The following is a 17213-nucleotide window of genomic DNA, read 5'->3' as shown; positions in this document are numbered from 1 at the left end:
AAAAAGACACAAAGTGCTGGAGTACGCAGCATTCATACTGTGTAGGAAGGAACTGCAAATGCTGGTTTACACTGAAGTGAGACACAAAAAACGGGAGTAACAGCAGGTCAGGCAGCAACACTGGAGAAAAGGAATGGGTGATGTTTCAGGTCAGAAGAAGTCAGGTCTGAAACGTCACCTATTCCTTTTCTTCATAGATGCTGCCTGACCCACTGAGTTATTCCAGCTTTTTTTTGGCTATCTTCAGCGTTCATACTGTTCTATGTACTAAATTTGCTGGCTTTGAATTAAGTTTGTGGATAAGGCACTCATTAAGATTTAGTTTTGACATGCTTGCACTGGTGTAAATGTCATGGGTTAAAGGGGGTTGGTTTTGCTGCCAACACCACCTTTAAAGATCAAAGAATATGAGTGTTAGATCTATTCCAGAGGTGACTGACAATAGATTTAAGTGAGAAAATGGGAACTGCTAGACGGTAGAAAAAAACCGCATTCATTCACTACTCGGGGAGCCACATGACGCAACAATGGTGGAGTTATTGACTGATCACAGTGATCAATAGCTATCTGTGATCAGCTGAGACAGGCGGCGGAATCTCCTGGTGGAAGAGAACTTTGGGGTCCAGAGGTCCAAAATTCCCCTTTGTGCTGCTCACTCCCCACCTGCAGCACAAATCACTCGGGTGCTGAATCTGAAGATATTATGAAAATATAATCACTTTCACCATGGTATTAATTATCAGGTATAATAGTGATTATTGGAACAATGATTGTTGGCTGAGCTCTTGGTCCAGAATCTCCAAGCAACAATGATGTATCTGTCAATTACGTCAGCACAAGAAACTGCAATGTTGCCATTCAATGAAATGTTGGGTTTCTTCTGCTCACTCTAATTGAACAGTTGTAACTAATGGAACTGGTCTAATTGTTCTCTTTATTTCGATGGATCTAGGTTAAGTGCAGCTTGTGAGTACAAAATGGAGTTGAAAAATGTGGCCTTCAAGCCTGGAGAGATCAGAAGACAATTCATTGAAGTTCCTCAAGGAGCTACCTGGGCTGGTGGGTTTAACGTTTCTGCCAAGTTTGAGAGTTTATATCAATAAACACAATAACAGATGAAATCCGGGCAAATGAGCGTGCAGCATTGAGTCATCCAGCAGCAAACAGGCCCAAGCAGACGCATCCATGCTGATCATGATGCCCTCCTACACTAGTCCCATTTGCCTGCGTTTGACCCCTATCCTAGTAAACCTGTCCATCCAGCAGTAAGTCTAAATGTTTACACACATACAGACAGCACTCGCAGTCAGGAAGACATCCGGGTCTCTTGCGCTGTAAGGCAGCAACTCTACCACTGCGCCATTGTGCTCTCAAAACGTAGAAACTGCATCTCCTACTATTACACTGCCCTTGTATTTTAAGAGATTCTCTTCTGGCACTGGATGTGTTTACTTTGCCAGTCCAGAGCGTAGTGCATTAATATTTGTCCTAAAACAAAGGTGGGCAGAGACCCCATTCACAGACCAACATTTCAGGGATGTTGTGATTAAGAAAGTACAGGTTATGAATTTCCACCCTGGACCACAAAAGTCCACAGGCAAAGTGCACAGACTACATCCCTGAACCTGGATTAATGCTAAGGGGCAGGAGGTTTAGGGGGATTTGGTGAAAAATTTGTTTCGCCCAGAGGACGGTTAAAGTCTGAAACACTTCCTGGAGGATGGGGAGGGGAGGGAGCGGTGTATGTTGGTACACCAAAACATTTAGGTAGGATGTTGATACACACTTGAATTTCCACCACAGAGAAATCTGTGGACCTAGTGCTGGAAAATGGGATTGTACACAGGACCTTGATGGCCACAGTGGGCCAAAAGGGCCTGTTTACAGTGCCCTCCATAATGTTTGGGACAAAGACCCATCATTTATTTATTTGCCTTAGTACTCCACAATTTGAGATTTGTAATATAAAAAATCACATGTGGTTAAAGTGCACATTGTCAGATTTTAATAAAGGCAATGTTTATACGTTAGAAATTGCAGCGGTGTTTATACATAGTCCTTCCATTTCAGGGCACCATAATGTTTGGGGCACATGGCTTCACAGGTGTTTGTAATTGCTCAGGTGTGTTTAATTGCCTCCTTAATGCAGGTATAAGAGAGCTCTCAGCACCTAGTCTTCAGTCCATCACCTTTGGAAACTTGTATTGCTGTTTATCTACATGAGGACCAAAGTTGTGCCAATGAAAGTCAAAGATGCCATTATGAGACTGAGAAACAAGAATAAAACTGTTAGCGACATCAGCCAAACCTTAGGCTTGCCAAAATAAACTGGAACATCATTAAGAAGAAAGAGAGCACTGGTGAGCTTACTAATCGCAAAGGACTGGCAGGCCAAGGAAGACCTCCACAGCTGATGACAGAAGAATTCTCTCTTTCATAAAGAAAAATCCCCAAACACCTGTCCGACAGATCAGAAGCACTCTTCAGGAGTCAGGTGTGGTGTTGTCAATGACCACTGTCCACAGAAGACTTCATGAACAGGAATACAGAGGCTACACTGCAAGATGCAAACCACTGGCTAGCCACAAAAATAGGATGGTCAGGTTACAGTTTGCCAAAAAGTACTTTAAAGAGCAACCACAGTTCTGGAAAAAGGTCTTGTGGACAGATGAGACGAAGATAACATAATCAGAGTGATGGCAAGAGCAAAGCATGGAGGAGAGAAGGAACTGCCCAAGATCCAAAGCATACCACCTCATCTGTGAAACACGGTGGTGGGGTGTTATGGCCTGGGCATGTATGGCTGCTGAGGGTACTGGCTCACTTATCTTCATTGATGATACAACTGCTGATGGTAGTAGCATAATGAATTCTGAAGTGTATAGACACATCCTATCTGCTCAAATTCAAACAAATGGCTCAAAACTCATTGGCCGGCGGTTAATTCTACAGCAAGACAATGATCCCAAACATACTGCTAAAGCAACAAAGGAGTTTTTCAAAGCTAAAAAATGATAAATTCTTGAGTGGTCAAGTCAATCACCTGATCTGAACCCATTTGGGTTTTTATATGATGAAGAGAAAACTGATGGGAATTATCCCCAAAACAAGCATAAACTAAAGATGGCTGCAATACAGGCCTGGCAGAGCATCACCCGAGAAGACACCCAGCAACTGGTGATGTCCATGAATCGCAGATTTCAAGCAGTCATTGCATGCAAAGGATATGCAACAAAATATTAAACATGACTACTTTCATTGACAGGAAATTGCTGTGTCCCAAACATTATGGTGCCTTAAAATGGGGGGACTATGTATAAACATTGCTGTAGTTTCTACATGGTGAAACCAAAATGTATAAAATGGCCTTTATTAAAATCTGACAATGTGCACTTTAACCACATGTGATCTTTTTCTATTACACATCTCAAATTGTTGAGTACAGAGGCAAATAAATAAATGATGTGTCTTTGTCCCAAATATTATGGAGGGCACTGTATGTGCTGTATTACACCACTTACGAGTGAGAATTACCTACTGAGTGCCACGGTATGTCAGATAATCTGTAAGAGACATGACTTCTGTTCATCCCTCCTCCTTCCACTGCACTTGTTTGGTTTAGTACCACGTTATTCCCACTGCTTTGCACTGATAAAGATTGAATGACTGGGTATACACTGCATGGCTTAATGTGGTTTATACATACAGGCAATGCAGGGGGCGATGAAGAGCATGTGAGCGTTTCCTTACAAGACTTGATTCGAATATGTTAATCTTTCCGTTTGTAAGTATTTGTACGAGGTTTTTGAGTGCATCACTATTAATCCACGCCTTCTGGACCATGTTTTATTCCAGAGGTAATCTTGACTTCAAGGTCAGAAGACAAAACATCAGAGTATGTGGTGCACGCAATTCAACTTCAGAAACAAAAGGCCTTTCGGGTACACGAATTTTACCGGCACCTGTTTCTATCAGAAAAAGCTTCTACAACTGATAGTTTTGCAGTCCATGTGAGTATTGGTCCATCATTGGCTCCAATCATCAGTGACTGAGGTTTAGTGACCACCCTTTAAATTACAGACAGAAACTCCATAAACTGATTTCCAAAAACGGTCCAGTTTTGTCTTCTAGGGAACTGCAGATGCTGGAATCTTGATCAAAATACAAAATGCTGGAGGAACTCAGCTGGTCAGGCATCATTTGTGGAGGGAATGAATAGGCGACGTTTCGTATTTGGAAAATTCTTCAGACTAATTGGAGTGGGGGAGGAGAAAGCGAGAAAAGAGAGGTGGAGGTGGGACAAAGCTTGAAGGGTTGATGTTGGCACCATGCTGAGCACAGACATCGTGCCGAAGGGCCTGTTACTGTGCTGCACTGTTATATTTTTCTATGTTCTAAGTGATAGGTAGATTCAGGTGAAGGGGGCTTTATTGGCAGATGGGTGGAGTAAGTGACAAAGGCTAGAGGAAAATGAGCCAACAAGGTGTCAGGTAAGGAGATAAGAGGAGGAGTGAAAAGTAAAGCTGGAGGAAAGGGCGTGTGTGGAAGGGGAAAGTGGGAGAATAAAAGGGAGATGGGGAATTGAGGAATGGGAGATGAGTGTACGCAGGATGGGAAAGGAACATTGTACCTGGGGGGTAGGGATTGGGAGATGGTTGGTGCACACCAGGGTGAAGAAGGGTCAGAGTCTGAAGAAGGGTCTTGACCCGAAATGTCACCCATTCCTTTTCTCCAGAGATGCTGCCTGACTCGCTGAGTTACTCCAGCTTTTTGTGTTTATCTTCAGTGTAAACCAGCATCTGCAGTACCTTCCTACACAGTATGAATGCTGAATTACTCCAGCACTTTGTGTCTTTTTTATACACCAGCATCTACAATTCCATTTCTACATAGAACAGTACAGCACAGGAACAGCATTGTCGGCCCACCATACCTGTGCCAAACATGACGGCAGGTTAAACTGTGACCCCTATCCCACCATCCCCTGCATACTCATTTAATCTATGCATATTAATAACAGCAATTAACAGTAGAAATCCTTAAGTATTGCTGGGATTTTCTAACCCAAGAACAACCAAGGTGTTTATTGGTTCCATATCCCATAAATAAAAGTATTTTTTAAATTAACCATTACAAATGAAGGAGATTGTAGGAGAGATCAATGAAAGATTGTTAACGAAGTATTGGCAACAAAGAGGCACATTTGGAAGAAATGATGGGTGTACAAAAAAGTGTGTGATGACTGAGAACAAGCCCAGCCAGACAGAGGGGAGGGACAGTGGATGAATACGTGCTGTTCAGCATCTTGAGGAGGAGGTGGGGCCCACAGTCTGGTACGAGGGTGAGGACCATTGAGGAACTGGATGTCCATGCAGAAGGGAAGCAAGAGGATGGGGCTGAGAGAGTGCAGCCTATTGGATTGAGAAGAACAAAAAGGAAATGGGTAGACACCAAGTGCTGGAATAACACAGTGGGTCAGGCAGCTTCTCTGGAGTAAAAGGATGGATGACATTTCGGGTTCAGTAAGATTAGAAGTGAGCTGAACAGACAAACTGTTGTGTGAGGCAGAGCTGGGATGTAGTGCCCAGTGGTGAAACGGCTCCTTGGGATGGGAGATTACTGGAGGAGATTGATGTTCAGTGGTAGGGTTTTGGTTCAGAAAATACAGAATATGTTAAATAGTCAATAATTATTTTCATATAAGTAAAGCTCTTAGTGGCTTGTGACAACATTTGGTATAGTCACTTAATTTTCAAATTTTATAACGTGTAACGGATCAAGGGCCGAGTTAGTCATACAACACGGAAACAGACTCTGTGGCCCAACCTGTCCATGCCGACTAAGATGCTCCAGCTAAGCTAGTCCTAATAATCAATTCAAATCTAATTTGCCCATATCCATCTCAGCCTTTCTTATCTGTTTTCCTGTCTAAATGTATTTTAAATGTTATTGCCAATACTATTTCATCTGGCAGTTTGCAGACCAATTTAATTTCTCCAGCACTTTGTGTTTTGCTCAAAATTTCAACATCTGCAGTTTCTTGTGTCCGTTTAGTTCTTGATTCCTCTGTCGAGGAAAAATACTTTGTGCATTCACCTTGTATATTCCCCATGAATTTATGCACTTCTATAAGATCACCCTTCGGCCTCCTGCACCCCAACGAATAAAGTCCTAGTCTGCCCAATCTTTTCCTATAGCCCAGGCCCTCAAGTCCTGGCAACATGCCAGTAAATCTCTGCACTCTGCAAGGTGATGGATTTACCCTTTCTATTCTTCTTGGATGTCAACAGTATTGCTGTCTATTTCATTGTCTTGCATGTAATTAAAAGGGAAAGTTTAATAACAAAATATTCTTAAACTCAGGAGTCAAAAGTGTTCAATTGTCATGTACTGACAACATAAAAATGAAATTCTTACTTTGAAAGGAATTGGGTTTCTTAAAATATTCGGACTAATTTTTATTGAAGTACATGCATTTGACAATGGAGTGAAGTGGTTCAGTAATTTTACAGGGGAAATGACTCCAATGTATGAAAGTAACCTATTAACTTTTTGTAGGAAGGAGGAACCATTGAGGTTTGCATTGCACAATGGTGGTCTAGCCTGGGCTGCACTGCCATTGACTACACCATTTCATTCCATGGGCTGAGGTGTAACACCGATGTATTGCACATTGTGAGTATTGGCTTCTTTGCTTTATTTTTATATTCTTAATAGTCTGATCAAATGGTGTTCTGACCTTGGATGCTATCCGTGTGGAGTTTGCACATTCTCCCTGTGGACTTCCTCCGAGCTCTCTGCTTTCTTCCCACATCCCAAAGAAGTTCGGGTTTGTAGATTAATTGGCTTCTGTAAATAGCCCCTAGTATGTAGGGAGCGGATGTGAAAAGTGGGAGAACATATGACTCGTGTGAATGGTTTGTGTTCAGTGTGGATTCTATGGGTCGAAGTGCCTGTTTCCACACTGTATCTTTCAATGAATCAATCACTCAAATAACTGTATTTGTAGCCCCCTTCATGATCCAAGGATATTGAAAAACATTGGCAGGATAGATTAGAGGGCTCATCTAGGGAGGCTATTTGGGTGGAACTGAGAAATGGGAAAGGGATAGCAACACTTATAGGGGTGTATTATAGGCCGCTAAATGGGGAGCGAGAATTGGAAGAGCAAATATGTAAGGAGATTGCAGATATTAGTAGTAAGCACAAGGTAGTGATTGTGGGAGATTTCAATTTTCCACACATAGACTGGGAAACACATTCTGTAAATGGGCTGGATGGGTTGGAGTTTGTAAAATGTGTGCAGGATAGTTTTTTGCAGCAATACATAGAAGTACCTACTAGAGAAGGGGCGGTGCTGGACCTCCTGTTAGGAAATGAGACGGGTCAGGTGGCAGAGGTATGCGTTGGGGAACAGTTCGGGACCAGTGATCACAATACCATTAGTTTCAATATAATTATGGAGAGGGTCAGAACTGGACCTAGGGTTGAGATTTTTGATTGGAGAAAGGCTAACTTTGAGGAGATGCGAAAGGATTTAAAAGGAGTAAATTGGGACAGTTTGTTTGATGGGAAAGATGTGGAAGAGAAATGGAGGACATTTAAAGGTGAAATTTTAAGAGTACAGAATCTTTATGTCCCTGTTCGGTTGAAAGGAAATAGTAAAAATTGGAAAGAGCCATGGTTTTCAAGGGAAATTGGACACTTGGTTCGGAAAAAGAGAGAGATCTACAATAATTATAGGCAGCATGGAGTAAATGAGGTGCTTGAGTATAAAGAATGTAAAAAGAATCTTAAGAAATAAATTAGAAAAGCTAAAAGACGATATGAGGTTGCTTTGGCAAGTAAGGTAAAAGTAAATCCAAAGGGTTTCTACAGCTATATTAATAGCAAAAGGATAACGAGGGATAAAATTGGTCCATTAGAGAGTCAGAGTGGACAGCTATCTGCAGAGCCAAAAGAGATGGGGGAGATATTGAACAATTTCTTTTCTTCGGTATTCACCAAGGAGAAGGATATTGAATTATGTGAGGTAAGGGAAACAAGTAGAGTAGCTATGGAAACTATGAGATTCAAAGAAGAGGAAGTACTGACACTTTTGAGAAATATAAAAGTGGATAAGTCTCCAGGTCCGGACAGGATATTCCCTAGGACATTGAGGGAAGTTAGTGTAGAAATAGCAGGGGCTATGACAGAAATATTTCAAATGTCATTAGAAACGGGAATAGTGCCGGAGGATTGGCGTACTGTGCATGTTGTTCCATTGTTTAAAAAGGGTTCTAAGAGTAAACCTAGCAATTATAGACCTGTTAGTTTGACGTCAGTGGTGGGCAAATTAATGGAAAGGATACTTAGAGATAATATATATAAGCATCTGGATAAACAGGGTCTGATTAGGAACAGTCAACATGGATTTGTGCCTAGAAGGTCATGTTTGACTAATCTTTTTTGAAGAGGTTACTCGGGAAATTGATGAGGGTAAAGCAGTGGATGTTGTATATATGGACTTCAGTAAGGCCTTTGACAAGGTTCCTCATGGAAGTTTAGAAGGTTCAATTGTTGGGTATTAATGGTGGAGTAGCAAGATGGATTCAACAGCGGCTGAATGGGAGATGCCAGAGAGTAATGGTGGATGGTTGTTTGTCAGGTTGGAGGCCAGTGACTAGTGGGGTGCCACAGGGATCTGTGTTGGGTCCACTGTTGTTTGTCATGTACATCAATGATCTGGATGATGGTGTGGTAGCACCATCAGCACGGGAGCACCTCAAGGCTGCGTGCTCAGTCCCCTGCTGTACTCACTCTATACCCATGACTGCATAGCCAACCACAGTGCGAACTCCATCATCAAGTTCGCTGACGACACCACTATTGTGGGGCGTATCACTGATGGGGATGAGTCAGAATATAGAAGGGAGATCGAGCAACTGTCCACATGGTGCCAGCGCAATAACCTGGCCCTCAACACCAGCAAAACCAAGGAACTGATTGTGGACTTTGGAAGGAGTAGGAGGGGGACCCACAGCCCCATTTATATCAACGGGTCGATGGTTGAAAGGGTCAAGAACTTCAAATTCCTGGGCGTGCACATCTCTGAAGATCTTTCCTGGTCCGAGAACACTAACGCAATTATCAAAAAAGCTCATCAGCGCCTCTACTTCCTGAGAAGATTACGGAGAGTCGGTTTGTCAAGGAAGACTCTCTCTAACTTCTACAGGTGCACAGTAGAGAGCATGCTGACCGGTTGCATCGTGGCTTGGTTCGGCAATTTGTGCGCCCTGGAGAGGAAAAGACTACAAAAAGTAGTAAACACTGCCCAGTCCATCATCGGCTCTGACCTTCCTTCCATCGAGGGGATTTATCGCAGTCGCTGCCTCAAAAAGGCTGGCAGTATCATCAAAGACCCACACCATCCTGGCCACACACTCCTCTCCCTGCTACCTTCAGGTAGAAGGTACAGGAGCCTGAAGACTGCAACAACCAGGTTGAGGAATAGCTACTTCCCCACAGCCATCAGTCTATTAAACCTGGCTCGGACAAAACTCTGATTATTAATAACCACTTTCTGCTATTTGCACTTTATCAGTTTATTTATTCATGTGTGTATATATTTATATCATGGTATATGGACACATTTATCTGTTTTGTAGTAAATGCCTACTATTTTCTGTGTGCTTAAGCAAAGCAAGAATTTCATTGTCCTATACAGGGACACATGACAATAAACTCACTTGAACTTGAACTTGAACCTTGGTAAATTGGATTAGTAAGTATGCAGATGATACTAAGATAGGTGGGGTTGTGGATAATGAAGTAGATTTTCAAAGTCTACAGAGAGATTTATGCCAGTTGGAAGAGTGGGCTGAAAGATGGCAGATGGAGTTTAATGCTGATAAGTGTGAGGTGCTACATCTTGGCAGGACAAATCAAAATAGGACGTACATGGTAAATGGTAGGGAATTGAAGAATGCAGGTGAACAGAGGGATCTGGGAATAACTGTGCACAGTTCCCTGAAAGTGGAATCTCATGTAGATAGGGTGGTAAAGAAAGCTTTTGGTCTGCTGGCCTTTATAAATCAGAGCATTGAGTATAGAAGTTGGGATGTAATGTTAAAATTGTACAAGGCATTGGTGAGGTCAATTCTGGAGTATGGTGTACAATTTTGGTCGCCTAATTATAGGAAGGATGTCAACAAAATAGAGAGAGTACAGAGGAGATTTACTAGAATGTTGCCTGGGTTTCAGCAACTAAGTTACAGAGAAAGGTTGAACAAATTAGGGCTTTATTCTTTGGAGCACAGAAGGTTAAGGGGGAACTTGATAGAGGTCTTTAAAATGACGAGAGGGATAGACAGAGTTGACGTGGATAAGCTTTTCCCACTGAGAGTAGAGAAGATTCAAACAAGGGGACATGGCTTGAGAATTAAGGGACAGAAGTTTAGGGGTAACATGAGGGGGAACTTCTTTACTCAGAGAGTGGTGGCTGTGTGGAATGAGCTTCCAGTGAAGGTGGTGGAGGCAGGTTCGTTTTTATCATTATAAAATAAATTGGATAGTTATATGGACGGGAAAGGAATGGAGGGTTATGGTCTGAGTGCAGGTATATGGGACTAGGGGAGAATACGTGTTCGTCACGGACTAGAAGGGTCGAGATGGCCTGTTTCCGTGCTGTAATTGTTATATGGTTATATGGTTATTTCACAATCAATGAACTACTTTAAAAGTACAATTGTAGTTTGTAATGTGGGACAGGGTTCAGCTACTTAATGTACTGATAAAATGCTCTGAAAAAACAGATTACATATTTTCATTGTTTTATGGTTGAGATATATATATTGAGCAGAGCAAGCGCATCTTTATGGTGTCAGTGTAACCATTTGGGAGGAGACTTTGTTTAATACCCATCTGAAGCAAGACATCACTAACCCCAGTACTTCATGCAGAACTTTGTTCTCAAGCCTCTGAAGTTAGAGTTGTACCACAACCTACTGTTCGCCATGGATAAGAAGACCAGCAGGCCACTTGGAATTAGAAAGTAGACATGAAAAGTTTTTGCTGGTTGGCAAGATGTAACAGGTCATCTACCGTGGGGATTGGGACTAAGACCTCAACCCTTTAAAATTTATGATAAGAACTCTCTTCCTCAAAGGGCAGTGGAAGTAGAATATATGAATTTTTTAAGGCAGAGAGAGATGGAATCATAGCAATACAGTACGGAAACAACCCCTGAAGCCCAACTCGTCCACGCCAACCAAGGTGATGTCCTGAGCTAGTCCCAATTGGCTCATATCCCTCTAAATCTAGTAGAGGCTTGTATTTGGCAAACAACAACAAATATTAAGGGCAGGTACACAAAAAAGCTGGAGAAACTCAGCGGGTGCAGCAGCATCTATGGAGCGAAGGAAATAGGCAAAGTTTCGGGCCGAAACCCTTCTTCAGACTTATTAATTAAACAAGAAATATTAAGGGCATTCGGTCTCACCTTGCCTCTCTATTGAAGCTCTTTGGTCCATACTTGTTCCAAACCTGTAAAGAATTTGGAACTGTGGTCCTAGAAAACCTGGACTTTGGTGATCAAGTTATTAGAGAATAAGTATTGCTTGATAGCTCTATCAGCGACACCTTCCATCACAACGGATGATAGAGCAGACACTAATTGCACAGCAATTAGCTAGATTAGATTTATTTTACTTTTTGCTGACAGTACATACCTGAGCAAATTTCCAGTTTGCCAAATAGATGCCACTCATGTAACTACACTGTAGCAGTGTATTAGCTTAGCTGGAGGTGGCAAGTGTTAAAATACAGGTCTTCAATGTGCAGCCAGGAAGTTGTCTGGTCACGTAATGTAGACATAAAGATCCAAAGACATAATTTTAAACCAGAACTTGAAAGATTTCCTTGGTATCTTGATAATGTGAAGTCACTAAGCCAACATCTTAAGCTGATCATCCAGTAATTGCTGTCAAGTTGCTGTTCGACAGAGCTTTCTGTGTACAGTGGCTGCCCATTTCCTGCATAACAATCTTGACTTTGCTTTGAAATTACTTCTCCTGTGAAGCACCTTGGAATGTTCTGAGGCAGTGAAATGTTCTGTAGAAATGCAAGCGCTTTCCTCCTCAAGACCATTCCGATGGGACAAATGTCCCAAGGCAACTTAGAGAGCAGAAAACAAGACATAGGAATAACCTTGCACTGCGTCAAGGTATTACTGAACTGAATTCAAAGTACAATTGAATGAAAACTTTTCTGGTCCATGAAAGGACTTGGAGGATGTAATGCAGTGTAAGTTAGAGGTGAAGGTTTGCCTTTCAGTATTTGGTTTATCCTGCGTATAATATTAAATCAGGGCAGTCTGTTCAAATTTTATAGGCCTCAAGAAATGGACAATATTATCAGCCTATGCCAGTGAAATCCACATTTTGAGAAAAAAAGTAATTTGTCATTGAAGCTGCATAGAACAAAGTTTGTATGCTGAGATATTGAACATAATTATAAATGAAAGTGGTATTGAATAATGGAACATTAAACAGTACATACAGACACAAACGTTGGAGTAACTCAGCGGGATAGGCAGCATCTCTGGAGAGAAGGAATGGGTGATGTTTCGGGTCTAAAGAAGGATCTTAACCCAAAACGTCACCCAATTCTTCTCTCGAGAAATGCTGCCTGTCCCGCTGAGTTACTCCAGCTTTTTGTGTCTATCTTCAGTTTAAACCAACATCTGCAGTTCCTTAATACGCATAGAACAGTACAGCACTGAAACAAACCCATCAGCCCACAATGTCTGTGCTGAACATGATGTGAAGATAAACTAATCTCCTCTCCAGTATCCATATCCCTCCATACTCTCATACACAATGCCTCGGCTGATGAAAACAAACATACCAAATGCCGCCTTTCCAGCTCTATCTACTTGTTTGGATACTTTCGCAGAGCTATGGACTTGGACCCTGAGATTCCCCTATGCATAGGAAAGAACTGCAGAAGCTGGTTTAAATCGAAGGTAAACACAAAATGCTGGAGTAACTTATCAGGACAGGCAGCATCTCTGGAGAGAAGGAATGGGTGAAGTTTCGGGTCTGAACAAGGGTCTCGACCTGAAACGCCACCTATTCCTTCTCTCCAGAGATATTGCCTGTCCCTCTGAGTTACTCCAGCAATTTGTGTCTACCATCCCCCAATGCATCAATGCTATTAAGGGTCTTGCTATTCAGTGTATACTTTCCCCTTACATTTGACCTCCCTGAGTGAAACAACACACTTGTTCAGATTAAACTACATCTGTAATTTCTCCACCTACAGTATATCTAACCGATCTAAAATCGGTTATATCCTTTCATTGCCTTTCTCACTTAATTGCAACTCCACCAATTTTAGTGTCATCTGCAAACTTATTAACCAACCTATCTACATTTACGTCCAAGTCATAGAACACTACTGGTCGCAGACCTCCAGACAGAAAAACACCCATCCACTTAATTGCACCTATGGATGCCAGCTGTTCCATTTCACCTTAATCTTCCTAATCAGTCGCCCACAAGGGACTTCTTTAAATGACTTACTAAATCCATGTAGAGAACATCCATTGCCCTCACCTCATCAATCATCTTCATCATCGCAGCAAAAAGCTCAGTCAAGTTCGTAAGGACATGCGGACTGTCCTTAATTATCCCATTCTGTTCCAAGTGCAAGTAAGTTCTATCCTGGAAAAATGCTCAAACTACCCTAGCATATTAGTATACCCTGCACTGATCTCACTAAATTCCATGTCCGCCTCCTTGGTGATCACAGATGCAAAGTACTGGTTGATAACCTCACCTACATCCCCTGACAGAACCTATATGTTCCTACTTTTTCCTTGAGTGTCATAAAATCATACAGCATGGAAACAGACCCTTCGGCCCAACTTGCCATGTTGACCAACATGCTCCATCTACACTTGTCTCACCTGCCTACATTTGGCCCCTATCCCTCTAAACCTATCCTACCTATGTACCTCTCTAAATGTTTCTTAAACATTGTGATAGTATCTGCTTTAACTGCCTCCTCCAGCAGCTCATTCCTTACACCTAACATCCGTGTAATGAAAAGTTGCTCCTCGGGTTCCAATTAAATCTTTTCCCCCCTCACCTTAAACCTATGTCCTCCGGTTCTTGATTTCCCTACTTTGGGTAAAAGACTGTGCTTACCCTATCTGTTCCTCTCATGATCTTGTACACCTCTGTAAGATCACCCCTGGCAATTTCCTTGTAAATCTTTCCTGCACACTTTCCAGCTTAACAACACCTTTCGTATAACTGGGTTACCAAAACTGAACACAATACTCTAAATGTGGCCTCACCAGCATCTTGTACAACTAACTGCAAGATGACCTCTCCACTTCTATACTCAGTACTCTGACTGATAAAGGTCACTATGCCTTGTCCACCTACCTACTTGTGGTGCCAAGTGTTCTGACCTTCTTTCTAGTTACACTCTTGTTTTTAATGCACATACAAAAACCCTGGGATTGTCTTTAATCTGATTTGCCAATGATATTGCGTAACCCCTTTGGCCCTTCTAATTCCCTGCTTGAGTTCTTTCCTCCTTTTTTTATAGTCTTCAAAGGGCTTGCCTGATTTCATCTTCCTAAACCTTACATAAGCTTCCTTTTTCTCTCTGACCAAATTTAGAACCTCTTTGGTCATCCAAAGTTCCCTTACGTTGCCATCCTTATCGTTCCTCCTTACTGGAACATGCCGGTTCTGATCAATTGGTTCAGTTTAGAGATACAGAGCGGAAACAGGCCCTTCGGCCCACCGGGTCCGTGCCGACATGCGGACACCCATACACTCGCACTATCCCACACGCCAGGGACAACTTACAATTTTTACCAAAGCTAAATTCACTTACAAACGGGAGAAAACCAGAGCACCCGGGGAAACCCATGCGGTCACTAGGAGAACATACAAACTCTGTATAGACAGCACCCATAGTCGGGATTGAACCCGGGTCTCTGGTGCTGTAAGGCAGCAACACTTCGGTTGCGCCCGATAACAGCTGCTCCTAATTTACTCTCCCGAGCTCTTGTCTAACAATATTGTAATTTACCTTATCCCAATGTAGTAGTTTCGGTATGCTGAATTATACGGCAAGATGTTTAACTATTTTCATTGGTAATGAGCTAACTCTGTGTATAACTTTACAGAAACAGAATTATTAACCCTGCATTTGTTTCTATCTAGCATGCATCAGAAGGTATTGCACGATTTGACACCATTGCATCACTGAAATACGAAGAGGTTTCTCCTGTCCTGACTCTAAAATCTTGGGTGCAGACCCTTCGGTAATGTAATTATATTCCTCGATATTTACACCTATGTGAAAATGTCATAGTCCTTGACTTTTATTTTCAACCTAGGCTCAACTGTTGTCTTTGAGTTGGGAAGTTTGGGCTTTAACCCATGCACAGAGACTTCACTATTACATATCCTCTGGCCCTTTCCTATAGTGCAGTGAGAATAATGACCTTCTGAAAGGCCTTTATTTTGAATGAGACATGCTTGGGACCTTTATTAAAAAAGAGTAGGGGGGGGACAGAGGCAAATAAGAGTCTGGTGTTCCGGCCAATATTTATGCTTATGTGGTGCAGAGCGGCACAGAGGCGCAGCTGAGCGAGCAGCTGCCTCACCACGGTAAAAACCCGGATTCGGTCCTTACCTTGAGTGCCGTCAGTGTGGTGTTTGTATATTCTCGCTGTGAACATGTGGGTTTCCTCCGGGTGCCCTGGTTTCCTCTCATCCCAAAGACATGTTAGTTTGTAGGTTATTTGGCCTCTACAAATTGCCTAGAGTGTGTAGGAAGTGGATGAGTAAGTGGGATAACATAGAACAAGTGTGAATGGGTGATCGATGGTCGGCATGGACTCGGTGGGGCGGAAGAACCCATTTCTTCGCTGTATCTTTAAACTTAAAAACAAACTCTTTAAAATGTTTATGTATTGCTATTATATCTTCCAATTAAGGAGCTTTGAAGTTACAGTTGATGATCAATGTGGAAATGTCCAGCAATTAATGTCTTTCATTGTGTAGGACTACAGTGCCCTCCATAATGTTTGGGACCAAGACCCAGTATTTATTTATTTGCACTGTACTCCACAATTTGAAATTTGAAATAGAAAACAATCACGTGATTAAAGTGCACAATGTTAGCTTTTATTAAAGGGCATTTTTATACATTTTGATTTCACCACTGAAGGGGATTAGCCCCCAAAGCAAGTATGAGCTAAAGATGGCTGCAATACAGGCCTGGCAGAGCATCACCAGAGAAGACAACCAGCAACTGGTGATGTCCATGAATTGAAGACTTCAAGCAGTCATTGTATGCAAAGGATACGCACCAAAATACTAAACATGACTACTTTCATTTACATGACATTGCTGTGACCCAAACATTATGGTGCCCTGAAATGGGGGGACTATATATAAACGCTGCTGTAATTTCTACATGGTAAAACCAAAATGTATAAAAATGGCCTTTATTAAAATCTGACAATGGGCACTTTAACCACATGTGATTTTTTTTCTATTACAAGTCTGAAATTGTGGAGTACAGAGGCAAATGAATAAATGATGGGTCTTTGTCCCAAACATTATGGCGGGCACTGTATGTACTTAAATATTAAAGCACTAATCAAGCTCGTTATCTCTTTTGACAGGCCGGTGGATGCTAAAACAAAACCCCTGGGCTCCCGGGATATCCTGCCCACTAACAGACACCTGTATGAACTTGTTTTAACCTACAATTTCAGTCAGGTAACTAATTAAAACATAGTAAACCCTTCTTGGATACTTTTCATGAATGGTCAGTGTTACCACCTGTAATGTGAACTGTCTTTTTGATCGGGGCGGCACAGTGGCGCAGCGGTTGAGTTGTTGCCTTGCAGTGCCAGAGACCTGAGTTCGATCCTGACTACGGGTGCTGTCTATACAAAATTTGTTCTCTCTCCCTGTGATCGCGTAGATTTTCTCCGGGTGCTCCAGTTTCCTCCCACACTCCAAAGACGAGCAGGTTTACAGGTTATTTGGCTTCTGTAAATTGTAAAATTGTCCCTAATGGGTAGGACAGTGCTAGTGTGAACGGGTGATTGCTGGTCGGTGTGGACTCAGTGGGCCGAAGGGACTGTTTACACGCTGTAATTCTGAAATCTAAAGATCACCGCCTCAGTGTGAAGG

General features: G+C 42.1%; 1 protein-coding gene across 1 annotated transcript in view; it reads left to right on the top strand.

Moving 5' to 3' along the window:
- LOC116978979 (tripeptidyl-peptidase 2-like) overlaps window positions 1-17213 on the top strand; it is a 90233-nt gene that overhangs the window by 36825 nt on the left and 36195 nt on the right. The window contains exons 16-20 of the mRNA XM_033030308.1: window positions 953-1059; window positions 3856-4010; window positions 6559-6675; window positions 15225-15325; window positions 16697-16793. Coding sequence (XP_032886199.1) covers window positions 953-1059; window positions 3856-4010; window positions 6559-6675; window positions 15225-15325; window positions 16697-16793 — 577 coding nt within the window. The remainder of the gene's footprint in view (window positions 1-952; window positions 1060-3855; window positions 4011-6558; window positions 6676-15224; window positions 15326-16696; window positions 16794-17213) is intronic.

Source organism: Amblyraja radiata, chromosome 12 (assembly GCF_010909765.2).
Source record: "Amblyraja radiata isolate CabotCenter1 chromosome 12, sAmbRad1.1.pri, whole genome shotgun sequence".
NCBI classification, from domain to species: Eukaryota; Metazoa; Chordata; class Chondrichthyes; order Rajiformes; family Rajidae; genus Amblyraja; species Amblyraja radiata.
The sequence above is the reverse complement of the archived record's forward strand: the minus strand, read 5'-3'. Positions and strand labels throughout refer to the sequence as shown.